At 39.2% G+C, this 17,784-nt stretch overlaps 1 protein-coding gene across 1 annotated transcript; it reads left to right on the plus strand.

Annotated features, from left to right (window-relative positions):
• The first annotated feature begins 669 nt into the window (after positions 1-669).
• LOC105468625 (olfactory receptor family 51 subfamily V member 1) lies at positions 670-1,629 on the plus strand. The gene has a single exon (XM_011718822.2). It carries the CDS (start codon positions 670-672, stop codon positions 1,627-1,629), a length of 960 nt encoding a protein of 319 aa, XP_011717124.1.
• Positions 1,630-17,784: the final 16,155 nt, after the last annotated feature.

Genomic DNA, 17,784 nt, shown 5'->3' on the forward strand with positions numbered 1-17,784 from the left:
ACATCACAAAGGCACAAATGAGCTGAACACCTCAAAAGGCCAGAGCTCCAGTGAGAAATCATTTACCCAAGGTCTCATGCATAAATATTCCTGTCTGCTTATCACCAAGGAAGAAAAAGTAATTGCTGGCTATGTCATCTGGAGGGGGAGAAAACAGGAGTATCTTCACTAAATACTATTTGAAGAAAAAATGTACTTGGAGACAGCATGAAATGAAAAATGATGGAAAAGTGACTAATGGACTTAATGATATTTAAAGCCCAAAGATTACTCTTCATTTCGAATGTTTAATGAATTGGAGAGAAGAAAATAATTTTTTGAGAACTTCGGCTCTTTACTGGTGTAAAATTTTTACCACTATCCCTGGGAAAATGTCTAAGCAACATATTTTTTTTTAAACTAGCTTTTTCCTTTTACTAATCTCTTCCTTATTTGTTTTTACATCCAACTTCTAAGGATATGTTCACCTCCAGACAGTGAAAAAATAATGACTTTTAAATGACATCAGAAGAAGAATTTTCTCAAAGGCGATGGATACTATGCCTCAGAGAAACAGAATTGCTCAGCTCTATCTTTTTAAGTTAGTAATTTTTAGGCTATTTTGTTTACTTAGAAATTTCATTTTATTCAGCTGAAATTGAAACACTTCCTTTGAAAAAACACTCTCACATGTATCTCAGTTCCAGAATGATTACTTCAGTAAGCCCCGGCACAAATTCTTCCTTTCTTCTCACTGGATTTTCTGGCATGGAGCAGCAATACCCCTGGTTCTCCATCCCCTTCTCCTCTATCTATGCCATGATGCTTTTGGGAAATTGCATGGTTCTCCATGTGATATGGACTGAGCCAAACCTGCACCAGCCCATGTTTTACTTCCTGTCCATGCTGGCCCTCACTGACCTGTGCATGGGGCTCTCCACTGTGTACACAGTGCTGGGGATCCTGTGGGGGATCATTCGAGAGATCAACTTGGATTCCTGCATTACCCAGTCCTATTTTATCCATGGTCTGTCCTTCATGGAGTCCTCTGTCCTCCTTGGTATGGCCTTTGACCGGTACATTGCAATTTGCAATCCACTGCGTTATTCCTCCATCCTGACTAATTCCAGAATTAGCAAAATTGGGCTCACTATAATAGGTAGGAGTTTTTTCTTTATTATACCGCCCATCATCCATCTGAAATTTTTTAATTACTGTCATTTCCACATCCTTTCTCACTCTTTCTGCCTGCGCCAGGATCTTCTCCGCTTAGCCTGTTCAGACATCCGATTCAATAGTTACTATGCCCTGATGCTGGTTATTTGCATACTGTTGTTGGATGCTATACTCATCCTTTTCTCCTACATCCTGATTCTTAAGTCAGTCCTTGCAGTTGCCTCTCGGGAAGAGCGGCATAAATTATTTCAGACTTGCATCTCCCACGTCTGTGCTGTCCTTGTGTTCTACATCCCTATCATTAGCCTCACAATGGTGCACCCTTTTGGCAAGCACCTTTCCCCTGTGGCCCACGTTCTCATTGGTAACATCTACATCCTTTTCCCACCTTTAATGAATCCCATCATCTACAGTGTCAAGACCCAACAGATTCATACCAGAATGCTTAGACTCTTTTCTCTGAAAAGATATTGAGAGATATTGAAATTTATTGCCTAAAAAAAAAGAAACAAAAGCAGCAACAATAATGAACAAAAATCAGTGCCACAAAAAAGAAAAAAATTATTAAAATTAAAGATTTACTCTGAGTCCATGATAAATGACTTTAAAAATATTTAAATATAGTCAGAGAATCAACAAACAAGTTCCATTGTGTCAACCTGGACACATGTAGGTCACTCTATCAGCCTGACCATATTTAAGAAGAGAAAAAAATTGTTTATTTGCCTCAAATGTACTTTTGAGCATTTCCTTTGCTGTAAAACAAAGCTGGATTAAAAGTCTAGGTTTTCAAGTTTCAAAGTAGGTAACTTGAAGTTTCTTTCATTCTCTGAGGTTTATTTAATCAACCTTCAAAATGGAGAATGTAGCCAACTCACAGGAATGTTGTGATACCTGTATGGACCAGAATTGTCCAAGGGAACTTTTCTAAACTGATGGAGATGTTCTATGAAATACCATAAAATGACTAAAGTGGAATATATGGCTCCTGTGCGCTTGAAATGATGGTAATGTAATTGAACAACTGCATTTACAATTTCAGTTACTTTAATTCATATTGAAATGTTTAATGTGCTTGTATTGGACAGTTCAGTTCAGCAGCCACTGTATTGGACAGGGAAGCTATAGTTTATAAAGATGACACAAAGAAATATGACTTTGGATTCAACTTCTACTATGTCTAATTTAAATTAGAATCCTTATTTTTTAGATTTTATATGTGGACTCCACTGCTACAAGGCTGGAAGTAGATTTTGCTCTGGATCTTTTCCTTTTATATCTAAAGTGGGGGATCTTCTGAACAGATGAGGCTGTCTGCTAATGATTTATTCTGAGTTTAAAAGAAAAAAGAACATAAAGGGGTTCTTTTCTAAGTAAGCTAGTGCAGCTTTCCAAAGAAGGAAAGAAAGGAAGAAAATCAGATACAGAACTATGCATGGATAAAAAGAAAATAATTGTTTTAATCTTCCTATATTCTGTTAGGTATGTAAGGAGGTAAGTGTTAAAATTGGACAAGTTAATGCGTAAGACTCATTTTACACCAAAAAGCAAATATTTCTTTTTATTTTTAGATATCAACTGGAACTTAACTAGATTTGTCTTCCTGTAGTTATGCCTTCCTTTCCATTCACTTTGAACTTCATTCAATAACATAGCCTCTGTCTACTTATTTGACTCAGGGAAACAAAAATACAGGTTTTGGTTTCTGATAGCTTAAGCCTCAAAGTGAGGAAATTTTTTTCTGGACAGAGTAAAGTATCTAGTTAGAAAGATAAGTGTAAAATTACTCCTAGAACAATAAATTAGGTCTTCTGGGTTATAGTATAAGGTTAATCTGAAGGATAAAGGAGTGAATTTCCTGATGTCAAAGAGGCTCTAGTGTGTCTTCTGGTATAGCTATCAGAGCTGAAAACTGTGAGGTAGGTTCTAGAGGGGAAAATCTCTCTCTCTCTCTCTCTCTCTCTCTCTCTCTCTCTCTATATATATATATATATATATATATATATATATATATAAAACTATATAATCATAGTAGCTGCCAAGGCAGGCGGAGGTTAGGAGATCGAGACCATCCTGGCCAACAACGGTGAAACCCCACCTCTACAAAGAAAAACACAAAAAATTAGCCGGGCATGGTGGTGGGAGCCTGTAGTCCCAGCTACTAGGGAGGCTGAGGCAGGAGAATGGCGTGAACCCAGGAGGAGGAGCTTGCAGTAAGCCGAGATCACGCCACTGCACTCCAGCCTGGGTGACAGAGTGAGACTCTGTCTCAAAAGAAAGAAAAGAAAAAAGAAAAGTTGATATGAATGTCAGGTGGTAGTACTGCTTCAGGTTCCCTAATGACAATAAATGTCTGCATGGTCCCTCCTGGCAGACTGGAATGTGGCCAATCTGACAAGATTCCTACGCCCCAGTTTTACAATGAAAAGAGAAGTTAGCTGCTGAATCTGTAGAGGTCACGTGAATATCTCATAGATTTCTCAATGGCCAAAGAGCCTTCCCTCTAATGATTTGAAAGTGAATGAGCATCCATCTCCCATACACCAGAGAGCTGACACAACACTGGGGAAACAGAGAATTCTTCAATAACTGACAATATGTTTCCCACCAGCTAGTCATGGGGAAGCATCAGAATGAATTTATATTTATTATTTGAACAATACTACATGTCTGACACAACTGAGTTGTTGGTTTGAGAGTTATGTTTAACAGGGAGAGTAGGAAGGCTCGTCTGAAGACTTCATACTATGAGTGTTTGTGCTTCAGATTAGGCATCCTATAGAATGTGAACCAAAATAGTTTGAAATAATGGCCATGACAAAACAGGTGATTAAAAAAAAAAACCCTAAGAGTATCCTCAGAAATCATTGCTTATTTTAGAGCTATATAATTGTACTATAATGAGAAGATGTATGAAGAACTTCAGAATCTTTAAAATTCAGCCAAAGGGAGGAAAATCAGTTAAAAAAAAAAAAGAGTCAATGAAAGCAATGAAAGTAAACTTTATATGATTACTGGGCTTTATACAGAAAGAAACAGGTTTAGAACATTAGTAGTTTACATTGTTTTGCAAAGGCCTCTATCTGGAAGCAATTACTTAAAAAAAATAACTAAACTTCTCATGGGGAAGAAAAAGCAATTTCAGAGACATCAGCCCAGGTCCTGAAAGGAAGAGCAGCTGGAGACATCACAGGTGTTTAAAACACTGTCTGGCTGCATAGTATTCCATGGTGTATATGTGCCACATTTTCTTAATCCAGTCTGCCATTGATGGACATTTGGGTTGATTCCAAGTCTTTGCTATTGTGAATAGTGCCGCAATAAACATACGTGTGCATGTGTCTTTATAGCAGCATGATTTATAATCCTTTGGGTATATACCCAGTAATGGGATGGCTGGGTCATATGGTACTTCTAGTTCTAGATCCTTGAGGAATCGCCATACTGTTTTCCGTAATGGTTGAACTAGTTTACAATCCCACCAACAATGTAAAAGTGTTCCTATTTCTCCACATCCTCTCCAGCACCTGTTGTTTCCTGACTTTTTAATGATCGCCATTCTAACTGGTGTGAGATGGTATCTCATTGTGGTTTTGATTTGCATTTCTCTGATGGCCAGTGATGATGAGCATTTTTTCATGTGTCTGTTGGCTGTATGAATGTCTTCTTTTGAGAAATGTCTGTTCATATCCTTTGCCCACTTTTGGATGGGGTTGCTTGTTTTTTTCTTGTAAATTTGTTTGAGTTCTTTGTAGGTTCTGGATATTAGCCCTTTGTCAGATGAGTAGATTGCAAAAATTTTCTCCCATTCTGTAGGTTGCCTGTTCACTCTGATGGTAGTTTCTTTTGCTGTGCAGAAGCTCTTTAGTTTAATGAGATCTCATTTGCCAATTTTGGCTTTTGCTGCCGTTGCTTTTGGTGTTTTAGACATGAAGTCTTTGACCATGCCTATGTCCTGAATGGTACTACTTAGGTTTTCTTCTAGGATTTGGGACATGGATGCAGCTGGAAACCATCATTCTTAGCAAACTATCACAAGAATAGAAAACCAAACACTGCATGTTCTCACTCATAGGTGGGAACTGAACAATGAGATCACTTGGACTCGGGAAGGGGAACATCACACACCGGGGCCTATCATGGGGAGGGGGGAGGGGGGAGGGATTGCATTGGGAGTTATACCTGATGTAAATGATGAGTTGATGGGTGCTGACGAGTTGATGGGTGCAGCACAGCAACGTGGCACAAGTATACATATGTAACAAACCTGCACGTTATGCACATGTACCCTAGAACTTGAAGTATAATAATAATAATAATAATAAAATACAACAAAACAAAACAAAACAAAACACTGTCTGGTACTATGTTACTTTTTAAGAAGCCAGGTGGAGACATTTTTCCATATATCTCAAAAAACCAGCTTCTAAGGAAACTTGTTTTCCATGAATTAGGCAACAGCAGCTGAAACTTGTTGATGTGGTAGACTGCAGAGCCAGTGGGAAGTGGTTACCAGATTCCTTTGTAAGGCCTGCAAGCCTACTATCCAGCGTCACTGAGAAACCTTACAAAAACAGCCACAGTGATGTTAGAGAAACACAGTTATCTTCTTTTTGCTTTTTTTATTTTATTATTTTTTTTATTTTTTTACAGTTAGACTGTCATATCCTTGTAACTGCTCCCTTAAATAAAGTCACAGTTATTATAATAAGGAGAAAAGAAAAAGATATTGCTGAGAACAAGGTGACAAAAGTAGGATTCAGAAAATCAGAAAGTCTAGTCCATTCAGTTTCTATTCATTTAACTCTTACACCAAAAAGCTAAGGTCTAGTGGGAGAAATCAGTGATTCTTAGAAGTGAGAGGACATGGTTCAGGATTGGAAATGTGTTTTTAGTAAAAATGATCTGCTGATAATGAATCCACAGGCAGATGTCCGCTGTACACCAGCAGTCCTCAATGTTTTTGGTACCAGGGACTGGTTTTGTGGAAGACAAGGTGCAAGAGGGGATGGTTTTGGGATGAAACTGTTCCACCTCAGAGCATTAGGCATTAGATTCTCATAAGAAGCACACAACCTAGATCCCTTGCATATGCAATTCACAATAGGGTTCATGCCTCTATGAGAATCTAATGCTGCCACACCACTGTGGATCTGACAGGAGGAGGAGCTCAGGCAGTAATGCTTGCTCACCTCCCTGCTGTGAGCCCAGGTTCCTAGAAGACCACGGACCAGTACTGGTAAGCGGCCAGGACTGCTCTACACCATGCCTCCCTATTTTCCTAGGCTTATCAAAATCTTATTGTTAAATAGACTTAAGAGATGTTCTACTTGAGGCTGTGTCTGCATTTCCTTGGATATTTGTGGCCATTACTTGCAGAAGAGAATTGCTAGAGTAGTGAATAGAGGCCTCCAGATGAAGGAAATAAAAATAGTACCTTTTCCCAGAAGTCTCTTGCAGAAACTTAAAAAATAACGCCAAACCAGCCAAGAACACCCCTGCAGTAGGAGTTGATGTCCTAAAGCTTTTCCAGTAAAAGTGTGGTTTCTGGCCCTACAGTCTTGGCACCATGTAATAACACATAGAAAATGCAGGCTTTCAAGTTCCAGCCAGTACTGATGAATCAGAATCAGTGTTTAGCTTTTGAGATGCTGGTAATGTTCTCTTTCTTGGTCTGAGTGTTTGTTAAAAGCTTTTGCTAATTTTGTGTCATTTATCAAACTATTTTTATTTATGTATTTTTCTGTACTGAATAATAAAATATAAATTTAAGAAATATGAGTGAAAGTATCAATTTACATATAAACCTGGCAGATTGAATATGTGTTCATTTCTGCTACTTTCTCTAATCCACTAAAACTACAGATATACACACAGAGACATTGTGAAGAAAATAATAGCAGTGTATGTATAAACAAATTGATAAATAATACATTTAAATATGGTTTTTTAAGAAACAGAGCAGGATAGATTAATCTGAAATCTATACATCTACAGAAAAGGATACCAATGAGAAAAAACATTATCTGCAAATAATAGTTTCTGGAAAAACACAGGAATTACTTATAAAGCATTTGTGAGGGGTAGGGCTGAAAATGGTAGAAAAGGTAAACACCTGTTTAAGGTTACCTAAAAGATAGCCAGGTACTAATTTCTCTTTAGTTCTGGCAAAATGATTAGTGTCTGTAGTAACGAAATCAATGATGATCCAGACATTGGGAAATTCGGTGCAAAGGATGCTAGGAATAAGATGTTAATATATGAAACAGAGAGATTATGCAAAAGAATACATATTGAATGCTGATAAACTGTCTCAAGAGAAAGGAATAATAGATATTGGCATTTGAGTATTCGCTTACTGGATTAGCTAGGCTTCTTTCTGATCAGCCTTCAAAGTAACTGGCCAGGTACCTAATGTTCATGGCCAGATACCACGTTCATAGAAATTGCCACTATATTCTTAGTTCTTCATGATGAAATATGGAAGGACAGCCAAAGATGATCAGGAATGCAATTAAGTCCACCAACACAAAAATTACATACCTAGAATCAATTTTAATAGAGAAAACTTACTTGAAGGAGCACAGCTTATTCAGGGCAGAAAATAAAACTTAATAATAAAATAAGTATGTAATACATTTTCTTAATGAAATAACTACTCATTTTAGATCCTTGATATAAGAACAGAATAGTACTAATAATAAATAGAGGACATGATAAATATTGGTAAATTAAACAAAAATATGGGAGATGAAGTAGCCAATAAGGGGGACAGGAGGTAGATGTAAGAATGCAGAAAAAAAGGACAAAGGAATAAATATGGGGACATGAAGGAAACAATAGGGTGAAGTCAGGAACTCCAACATCTTACTGGAGTTTAGGAGAGAGTGAAAATAGAACATGTAGAATGAACTTATTAGAGATCAATCAAGACATTTTTGTGAACAAAAGAACATAGCAGTTGAAATTGAGAGTATCCACAAAATACCCAGAACAAAATAAAATAAAATAAAAATTCATAGTAAGTTAAGAGAATGAAAAAAACAAGCCATGGACTCAGAATATATTTGCAAAACATATTATCTGATAAAGGACTTGTATACAAATTATACAAAGAACTTTTAAATTTCAACAATAAAAAACAAACCAACTGATTACAGAGTGGGCAAAAAATCTGTACACTTTACCGAAGAAGATACATAGATTGCAACAAGCACATGAAAATATACTTAATAACACCTGTCATTGAGAAACTGCACATTAAAACAAGAAGATACCAACCTCTACACACATATTAGAAGGCCAAATTCCAAAGTACTGACATCTACCAAACACTGGCAAGGAAGTGGAGCAACAGGAATGCTCACTTATTGCTGGTAGGAATGAGAAATAGAGCAGCCAAATTGGAAGACAGTTTACAGTTTCTTACAAAACTAAACGTAGTCTTTTCATGTGACCCAAGAATCACACTTCTATGTATTTACCCAAATGAGTTGAAAATTTATGTCCACACACAGACATGAACTAACCAAGACTTACAGGAACTTTATTCATAACTGCCAAAAGTTGAAAGCAACCAAGATGAATGGATAAACTAACTGTGGAACATCCGTAGGATAGAATATTATTCAGTGATTTAAATAAAGGTCTATCAAGCTGTGAAAATACATAAAGAGCTTTAACTGCATATTGCTTAATCCATTTTCTTTAGTTATAGTCATCATTCTCTACCTATTACTCCATTAACCTATTTTATCTTGCTGTTGAGAAACTTCCATTCCTATAGTCTTTCATATCCTTCTGTTCTGATCATTATTCCTCAAACAAATGTAGATATTCAATAATAGACAAATAGTGAATAAAGTATGGTACATTCTTTGACTTAGTTTCAGGTAGCTGTTACATAAAATGAAATAGATTAATATTTAATAACTTGGGTAATGTTATGATTTATTAAAAAATAAGATAATAAATAAAACATTTAGTATCTTCCCATGGAGATAACACACTTAGATACAGGTTTCATGTCATTTTAGACTTGAGTAAAGAGGAGCAAAATCATTAATTCCCAAACCTTGATCCCATGGAATATCAAAGAAAGGAAGAAGAAAAGATTATTAATGGTGGCATTACATATTATTTATTGTTGGATGTGTTGTTGGCATTGTATTGTCCTGTTTTCACACTGCTGTAAAAAAAAAAAAAAACAAACCCGAGACTGGGTAATTTATAAAGAACAGGGGTTTAATTGGCTCACAGTTATGCAGGCTGTACAGGAAGCATGGCAGCATCTGCTCAGCTTCTAGGGAGACCTCAAGAAACTTACAATCATGGCAGAAGACAAAGCAGGAGCAGGAATTTTCACATGGCTAGGGCAGGGAGAAGCAGGGTAGGAGGTGCTATACACTTTTAAACAACCAGCCTCATGAGAACTCACTCACTATACAGTACCAAGGGGGATGGTACTAATTCGCTGATGAGAACTCCGCCACTATGATTGAATGACCTCCCACCAGGCCCCATCTCCAACACTGGCGATTATAATTGAACATGATATTTGGGTGGTGACACAGATCCAAACCATATCCTTCCACCTCTGGTCCCTTCCAAATCTCGTGTTCTTCTCACATCGCAAAATACAATTATTACTTTCCAACAGTCCTACAAAGTCTTAACTCATCCCAGCATTAATTCGAAAGCCCAAAGCCCAAAGTGTCATCCAAGACAAGGCAAATCCCTTCAACCAATGAGCCTGTAAAATCAAAAACAAGTTAGTTACTTCCAAGACATAATGGAGGTACAGGCACTGGGTGCAAATTCCCATTCCAAAAGACAGAAATGCACTAAAAGAAAGGGGCTAAAGGTCCCACACAAGTAGAAAACCCAGCAGGGCAGTCATTACACCTTGATATGGTTTGGCAGTTTTCCCACTCAAATTTCATCTTGAATAGTAGGTCCCATAATCCCTTCCTGTCGTGGAAGGGACCCACTGGAGGTAACTGAATCATGGGGGTGGGTTTTCACATGCTGTTCTCATGATAATGAATAAGTCTCACAAGATTTGATGGTTTTATAAAGGGTATTTCCCTTGCATATGCTCTCTTGCCTGCCACCATGTCAGATGTGTCTTTGCTCCTCCTTCACCTTCCACCATGATTGTGAGGCCTCCCTAGCGACATGGATCTATGAGTCCATTAAACCTCTTTTACTTTATAAATTACCCAGTCTCGGGTATTTCTTCATGGGAGTTTACAATGGACAAATACACACCTTAAAACTCCAAAATAATCTCCTTTGACCCCATGTCACACATCAGGGACACACTGATGCAAAAGGTGGACTCCCAAGTCCTTGGGCAGTTCCACCCCTATGGCTTTGCACAGTTTAGCCTATGCTGTTGCTCTCAAGAGCTTGCATTGAGTGTCTGCAGCTTTTCTAGGTGTGTGGTGCAAGCTGTCAGTGGATCTACCATTCTGGGGTCTGGAGGACGGTGGCCCTTTTCTCATAGCTCTGCTAGGCAGTGCCCTAGTGAGGACTCTGTGAGGGAATTTCAACCTCATATATTTCCTCCACATTTCCCTATTAGCAGTTCTTCATTAGGGTTCTGTCCCTGCAGCAGGCTTCTGCCTGAACACTCAGGCTTTTCCACACATCCTTTGAAATCTAAGTGGAGGCTCACAAGCCTCAACTTTTGACCTTTGCACACTCACAGATTTAACATCAAGGGGAAGCCTCCAAAGCTTACGTCTTGCACCCTCTGAAGCAGTGGCCCTAGCTGTTCCTGGGCCCCTTTGAGCCACTACTGGTGCTGGAGCAGCCAGGATGCAAGGAACAGTGTCCTGAGGGTTGCTCATGGCAGCAGGGTCCTGAGTCTGACCCACAAAATCATTCAGTCCTCCTGGGCCACAGGGCCTGTGATGTGAGGGGCTGCTAAAAGGGTCTCTGAAATGTCTTCGAGGCATTCTGCCCTTTGTTTTGGCTATCAGAACTTGGCTCCTCTTCATTTATGCAAATTTCTACAGCTTGCTTGAATTGCTTCTTTGAAAATGAGCTTTTGTTTTCTACCACATTGCCAAGCAGATAATTTTCCAAACTTTTATGTTCTGCTTACCTTTTAAATATAACTTCCAATTTTACATGATTTCTTTGCTCACACATGTGAGTATAGGTTGTTAGAAGCAGCCAGGCCACATCTTGAACACCTTACTGCTTAGAAACTTCTGTCACATAACTTAAATAATATTGTCAAGATCAAATTTCCACAGATTCTCTATGGTAGGGGCACAGTGCAGACAACCTCTTTGCTAATGCATAGCAAAAGTGACCTTTGATCCAGTTCCCAATAAATTATTCATTTCCATCTGAGATCTCCTCAGCCTGGAGTTCTTTGTCAATATCACTATCAGAATTTTGGTCACAACCATTCAACAAGTTTCTAGGAAGTTCCAAATTCTCCCTCATCTCCCTGTCTTCTTCTTAGTCATCCACACTCTTCCAACTTCTGCCATTATCCAATGCCAAAGTTGCTTCCACATTTTCAAGTATCTTTACAGCAGCACCCTACTCTTGGTACCAATTTTCTTTTTTTTTTTTTATTATACTTTAAGTTCTAGGGTACATGTGCATAACGTGCAGGTTTGTTACATATGTATACTTGTGCCATGTTGCTGTGCTGCACCCATCAACTCGTCAGCACTCATCAACTAGTCATTTACATCAGGTATAACTCCCAATGCAATCCCCCCCGTTCCCTCCCCGTGATAGGCCCTGGTGTGTGATGTTCCCCTTCCCGAGTCCAAGTGATCTCATTGTTCAGTTCCCACCTATGAGTGAGAACATGTGGTGTTTGGTTTTCTGTTCTTGTGATAGTTTGCTGAGAAAGATGGTTTCCAGCTGCATCCATATCCCTACAAAGGACATAAACTCATCCTTTTTGATGGCTGCATAGTATTCTATGGTGTATATGTGCCACATTTTCTTAATCCAGTCTGCCACTGATGGACGTTTGGGTTGATTCCAAGTCTTTGCTATTGTGAATAGTGCCACAATAAACATACATGTACATGTGTCTTTATAGCAGCATGATTTATAATCCTTTGGGTATATACTCAGTAATGGTATGGTATGGCTGGGTCATATGGTACTTCTAGTTCTAGATCCTTGAGGAATCACCATACTGTTTTCCATAATGGTTGAACTAGTTTACAATCCCAACATCAGTGTAAAAGTGTTCCTATTTCTCCACATTCTCTCCAGCACCTGTTGTTTCCTGACTTTTTAATGATTGCCATTCTAACTGGTGTGAGATGGTATCTCACTGTGGTTTTGATTTGCATTTCCCTAATGGCCAGTGATGATGAGCATTTTTTCATGTGTCTGTTGGCTGTATGAATGTCTTCTTTTGAGAAATGTCTGTTCATATCCTTTGCCCACTTTTGGATGGGGTTGTTTGTTTTTTTCTTGTAAATTTGTTTGAGTTCTTTGTAGGTTCTGGATATTAGCCCTTTGTCTGATGCAAAAATTTTCTCCCATTGTGTAGGTTGCCTGTTCACTCTGATGGTAGTTTCTTTTGCTGTGCAGAAGCTCTTTAGTTCAATTAGATCCCATTTGTCAATTTTGGTTTTTGTTGCCGTTGCTTTTGGTGTTTTAGACATGAAGTCCTTGCCCATGCCTATGTCCTGAATGGTATTAGCTAGGTTTTATTCTAGAGTTTTTATGGTACTAGGTCTAACATTTAAGTCTCTAATCCGTCTTGAATTAATTTTTGTATAAGGAGTAAGGAAAGGATTCAGTTTCAGCTTTCTACTTATGGCTAGCCAATTTTCCCAGCACCATTTATTAAATAGGGAATCCTTTTCCCATTTCTCGTTTTTCTCAGGTTTATAAAAGATCAGATGGCTGTAGATGTGTGGTATTATTTCTGAGGACTCTGTTCTGTTCCATTGGTCTATATCTCTGTTTTGGTACTAGTACCATGCTGTTTTGGTTACTGTAGCCTTGTAGTATAGTTTGAAGTCAGGTAGCGTGATGCCTCCAGCTTTGTTCTTTTGACTTAGGATTGTCTTGGAGATGTGGGCTCTTTTTTGGTTCCATATGAACTTTAAAGCAGTTTTTTCCAATTCTGTGAAGAAACTCATTGGTAGCTTGATGGGGATGGCATTGAATCTATAAATTACCTTGGGCAGTATGGCCATTTTCACGATATTGATTCTTCCTATCCATGAGCATGGTATGTTCTTCCATTTGTTTGTGTCCTCTTTTATTTCACTGAGCAGTGGTTTGTAGTTCTCCTTGCAGAGGTCCTTTACATCCCTTGTCAGTTGGTTTCCTAGGTATTTTATTCTCTTTGAAGCAATTGTGAATGGAAGTTAATTCATGATTTGGCTCTCTGTTTGTCTGTTACTGGTGTATAAGAAGGCTTGTGATTTTTGCACATTAATTTTGTATTCTGAGACTTTGCTGAAGTTTCTTATCAGCCTAAGGAGATTTTGGGCTGAGACAATGGGGTTTTCTAAATATACAATCATGTCATCTGAAAGCAGGGACAGTTTCACTTCCTCTTTTCCTAACTGAATACCCTTTATTTCTTTCTCTTGCCTGATTGCCCTAGTCAGAACTTCCAATACTATGTTGAATAGGAGTGGTGAGAGAGGGCATCCCTGTCTTGTGCCAGTTTTCAAAGGGAATGCTTCCAGTTTTTGCCCATTCAGTATGATATTGGCTGTGGGTTTGTCATAAATAGCTCTTATGATTTTGAGATATGTTCCATCAATACCTAGCTTATTGAGAATTTTTAGCATGAAGGCCTGTTGAATTTTGTCAAAGGCCTTTTCAGCATCTATTGAGATAATCATGTGTTTTTTGTCTTTGGTTCTGTTTATATGCTGGATTACGTTTATTGATTTGTGTATGTTGAACCAGCCTTGCATCCCAGGGATGAAGCCCACTTGATCATGGTGGATATGCTTTTTGATGTGCTGCTGAATCCGGTTTGCCAGTATTTTATTGAGGATTTTTGCATCGATGTTCATCAGGGATATTGGTCTAAAATTCTCTCTTTTTGTTATGTCTCTGTCAGGCTTTGGTATTAGGATGATGTTGGCCTCAAAAAATGAGTTAGAGAGGATTCCCTCTTTTTCTATTGATTGGAATAGTTTCAGAAGAAATGGTACCAGCTCCTCCTTGTACCTCTGGTAGAATTCAGCTGTGAATCCATCTGGTTCTGGACTTTTTTTGGTTGATAGGCTATTAATTATTGCCTCAATTTCAGAGCCTGCTATTGGTCTATTCAGGGATTCAACTTCTTCCTGGTTTAGTCTTGGAAGAGTGTAAGTGTCCAGGAAATTATCCATTTCTTCTAGGTTTTCTATTTTATTTGCGTAGAGGTGTTTATAGTATTCTCTGATGGTAGTTTGTATTTCTGTGGGGTCGGTGGTGATATCCCCTTTATCATTTTTTATTGCGTCGATTTGATTCTTCTCTCTTTTCTTCTTTATTACTTTTGCTAGCGGTCTGTCAATTTTGTTGATCTTTTCAAAAAACCAACTCCTGGATTCATTGATTTTTTGAAGGTTTTTTTGTGTCTCTATCTCCTTCAGTTCTGCTCTGATCTTAGTTATTTCTTGCCTTCTGCTAGCTTTTGAATGTGTTTGCTCTTGCTTCTCTAGTTCTTTCATAGGTGATGTTAGAGTGTCAATTTTAGATCTTTCCAGCTTTCTCTTGTGGGGATTTAGTGTTATAAATTTCCCTCTACACACTGCTTTAACTGTGTCCCAGAGATTCTGGTATGTTGTATCTTTGTTCTCATTGGTTTCAAAGAACATCTTTATTTCTGCCTTCATTTCTTTGTGTACCCAGTAGTCATTCAGGTGCAGGTTCTTCAGTTTGCATGTAGTTGAGCAGTTTCGATTGAGTTTCTTAGTCCTGAGTTCTAGTTTGATTGCACTGTGGTCTGAGAGACAGTTTGTTATAATTTCTGTTCTTGTACATTTGCTGAGGAGTGCTTTACTTCCAATTATGTGGTCAATTTTGGAATAAGTGTGATGTGATGCTGAGAAGAATGTATATTCTGTTGATTTGGGGTGGAGAGTTCTGTAGATGTCTATTAGGTCTGCTTGCTGCAGAGCTGAGTTCAATTCCTGGATATCCTTGTAAACATTCTGTCTCGTTGATCTGTCTAATGTTGACAGGGGAGTGTTGAAGTCTCCCATTATTATTGTATGGGAGTCTAAGTCTCTTTGTAAGTCTCTAAGGACTTGCTTTATGAATCTGAGTGCTCCTGTATTGGGCGCATATATATTTAGGATAGTTAGCTCTTTCTGTTGAATTGGTCCCTTTACCATTATGTAATGGCCTTCTTTGTCTCTTTTGATCTTTGATGGTTTAAAGTCTGTTTTATCAGAGACTAGTATTGCAACCCCTGCTTTTTTTTGTTCTCCATTTTCTTGGTAGATCTTCCTCCATCCCTGTATTTTGAGCCTATTTATGTCTCTGCGTGTGAGATGGGTCTCCTGAATACAGCAGACTGATGGGTCTTGACTCTTTATCCAGTTTGCCAGTCTGTGTGTTTTAATTGGAGCATTTAGTCCATTCACATTTAAGGTTAATATTGTTATGTGTGAACTTGATCCTGCCATTATGATATTAACTGGTTATTTTGCTCATTAGTTGATGCAGTTTCTTCCTAGCCTCAATGGTCTTTACATTTTGGCATGTTTTTGCAATGGCTGGTACCGGTTGTTCCTTTCCATGTTGAGTGCTTCCTTCAGGGTCTCTTGTAAGGCAGGCCTAGTGGTGACAAAATCTCTAAGCATCTGCTTATCTGTAAAGGATTTTATTTCTCCTTCACTTATGAAACTTAGTTTGGCTGGATATGAAATTCTGGGTTGAAAATTCTTTTCTTTAAGAATGTTGAATATTGGCCCCCACTCTCTTCTGGCTTGTAGAGTTTCTGCCGAGAGATCTGCTGTTAGTCTGATGGGCTTCCCTTTGTGGGTAACCCGACCTTTCTCTCTGGCTGCCCTTAAGATTTTTCCCTTCATTTCAACTTTGGTGAATCTGGCAATTATGTGTCTTGGAGTTGCTCTTCTCGAGGAGTATCTTTGTGGCGTTCTCTGTATTTCCTGGATTTGAATGTTGGCCTCGCTACTAGGTTGGGGAAGTTCTCCTGGATGATATCCTGAAGAGTGTTTTCCAACTTGGTTCCATTTTCCTCCTCACTTTCAGGCACCCCAATCAGACATAGATTTGGTCTTTTTACATAATCCCATACTTCTTGAAGGCTTTGTTCATTTCTTTTTCTTCTTTTTTCTTTTGGTTTCTCTTCTCGCTTCATTTCATTCATTTGATCCTCAATCGCTGATACTCTTTCTTCCAGTTGATCGAGTCGGTTACTGAAGCTTTTGCATTTGTCACGTATTTTCTAGTGTCATGGTTTTCATCTCGGTACATTCGTTTATGGTCTTCTCTGCATTAATTATTCTGGTTATCAATTCTTCCACTCTTTTTCAAGCTTTTTAGTTTCTTTGCACTGGGTATGTAATTTCGCCTTTAGCTCTGAGAAGTTTGATGGACTGAAGCCTTCTTCTCTCATCTCGTCAAAGTCATTCTCCGTCAAGCTTTGATCCGTTGCTGGTGATGAGCTGCGCTCCTTTGCCGGGCGAGATGCGCTCTTATTTTTTGAATTTCCAGCTTTTCTGCCCTGCTTTTTCCCCATCTTTGTGGTTTTATCTGCCTCTGGTCTTTGATGATGGTGACGTACTGATGGGGTCTTGGTGTGGGCATCCTTCCTGTTTGTTAGTTTTCCGTCTAACAGTCAGGACCCTGAGCTGTAGGTCTGTTGGAGATTGCTTGAGGTCCACTCCAGACCCTGTTTGCCTGGGTGTCAGCAGCAGAGGCTGCAGAAGATAGAATACTGCTGAACAGTGAGTGTACCTCTCTGATTCTTGCTTTGGAAGCTTCCTCTCAGGGGTGTACTCCACCGTGTGAGGTGTGGGGTGTTGGTCTGCCCCTAGTAGAGGATGTCTCCCAGTTAGGCTACTCAGGGGTCAGGGACCCACTTGAGCAGGCAGTCTGTCCGTTCTCAGATCTCAACCTCCGTGTTGGGAGATCTACTGCTCTCTTCAAAGCTGTCCGACAGAGTTGCTTGTGTCTGCAGAGGTTTCTGCTGCTTTTTGTTGTTGTTGTTTAGCTGTGCCCTGTCCCCAGAGGTGGAGTCTACAGAGACTGGCAGGCCTCCTTGAGCTGCTGTGAGCTCCAGCCAGTTCGAGCTTCCCGGGGTTTTGTTTACCTACTTAAGCCTCAGCAATGGCGGGCGCCCCTCCCCCAGCCTCGCTGCTGCCTTGTGGTTAGATCGCAGACTGCTGTGCTAGCAATGAGGAAGGCTCCGTGGGCATTGGACCCTCCTGGGCAGGTGTGGGATATAATCTCCTGGTGTGCCCGTTTCCTTAAAGCGCAGTATTGGGGTGGGAGTTACCTGATTTTCTAGGTGTTGTGTGTCTCTGTTTCCCTGGCTAGAAAAAGGGATTCCCTTCCCCCTTGTGCTTCCCAGGTGATGTGATGCCTCGCCCTGCTTCAGCTCTCACTGGTTGGGCTGCAACAGCTGACCAGCACCGATTGTCAGGCACTCCC

Source organism: Macaca nemestrina, chromosome 12 (genome assembly GCF_043159975.1).
Source record: "Macaca nemestrina isolate mMacNem1 chromosome 12, mMacNem.hap1, whole genome shotgun sequence".
Taxonomy (NCBI): Eukaryota; Metazoa; Chordata; class Mammalia; order Primates; family Cercopithecidae; genus Macaca; species Macaca nemestrina.

Excerpts from the sequence above, each read along its gene's own strand:
- LOC105468625 (XM_011718822.2), top strand. The coding sequence starts at position 670 with ATGTATCTCAGTTCCAGAATGATTACTTCAGTAAGCCCCGGCACAAAT.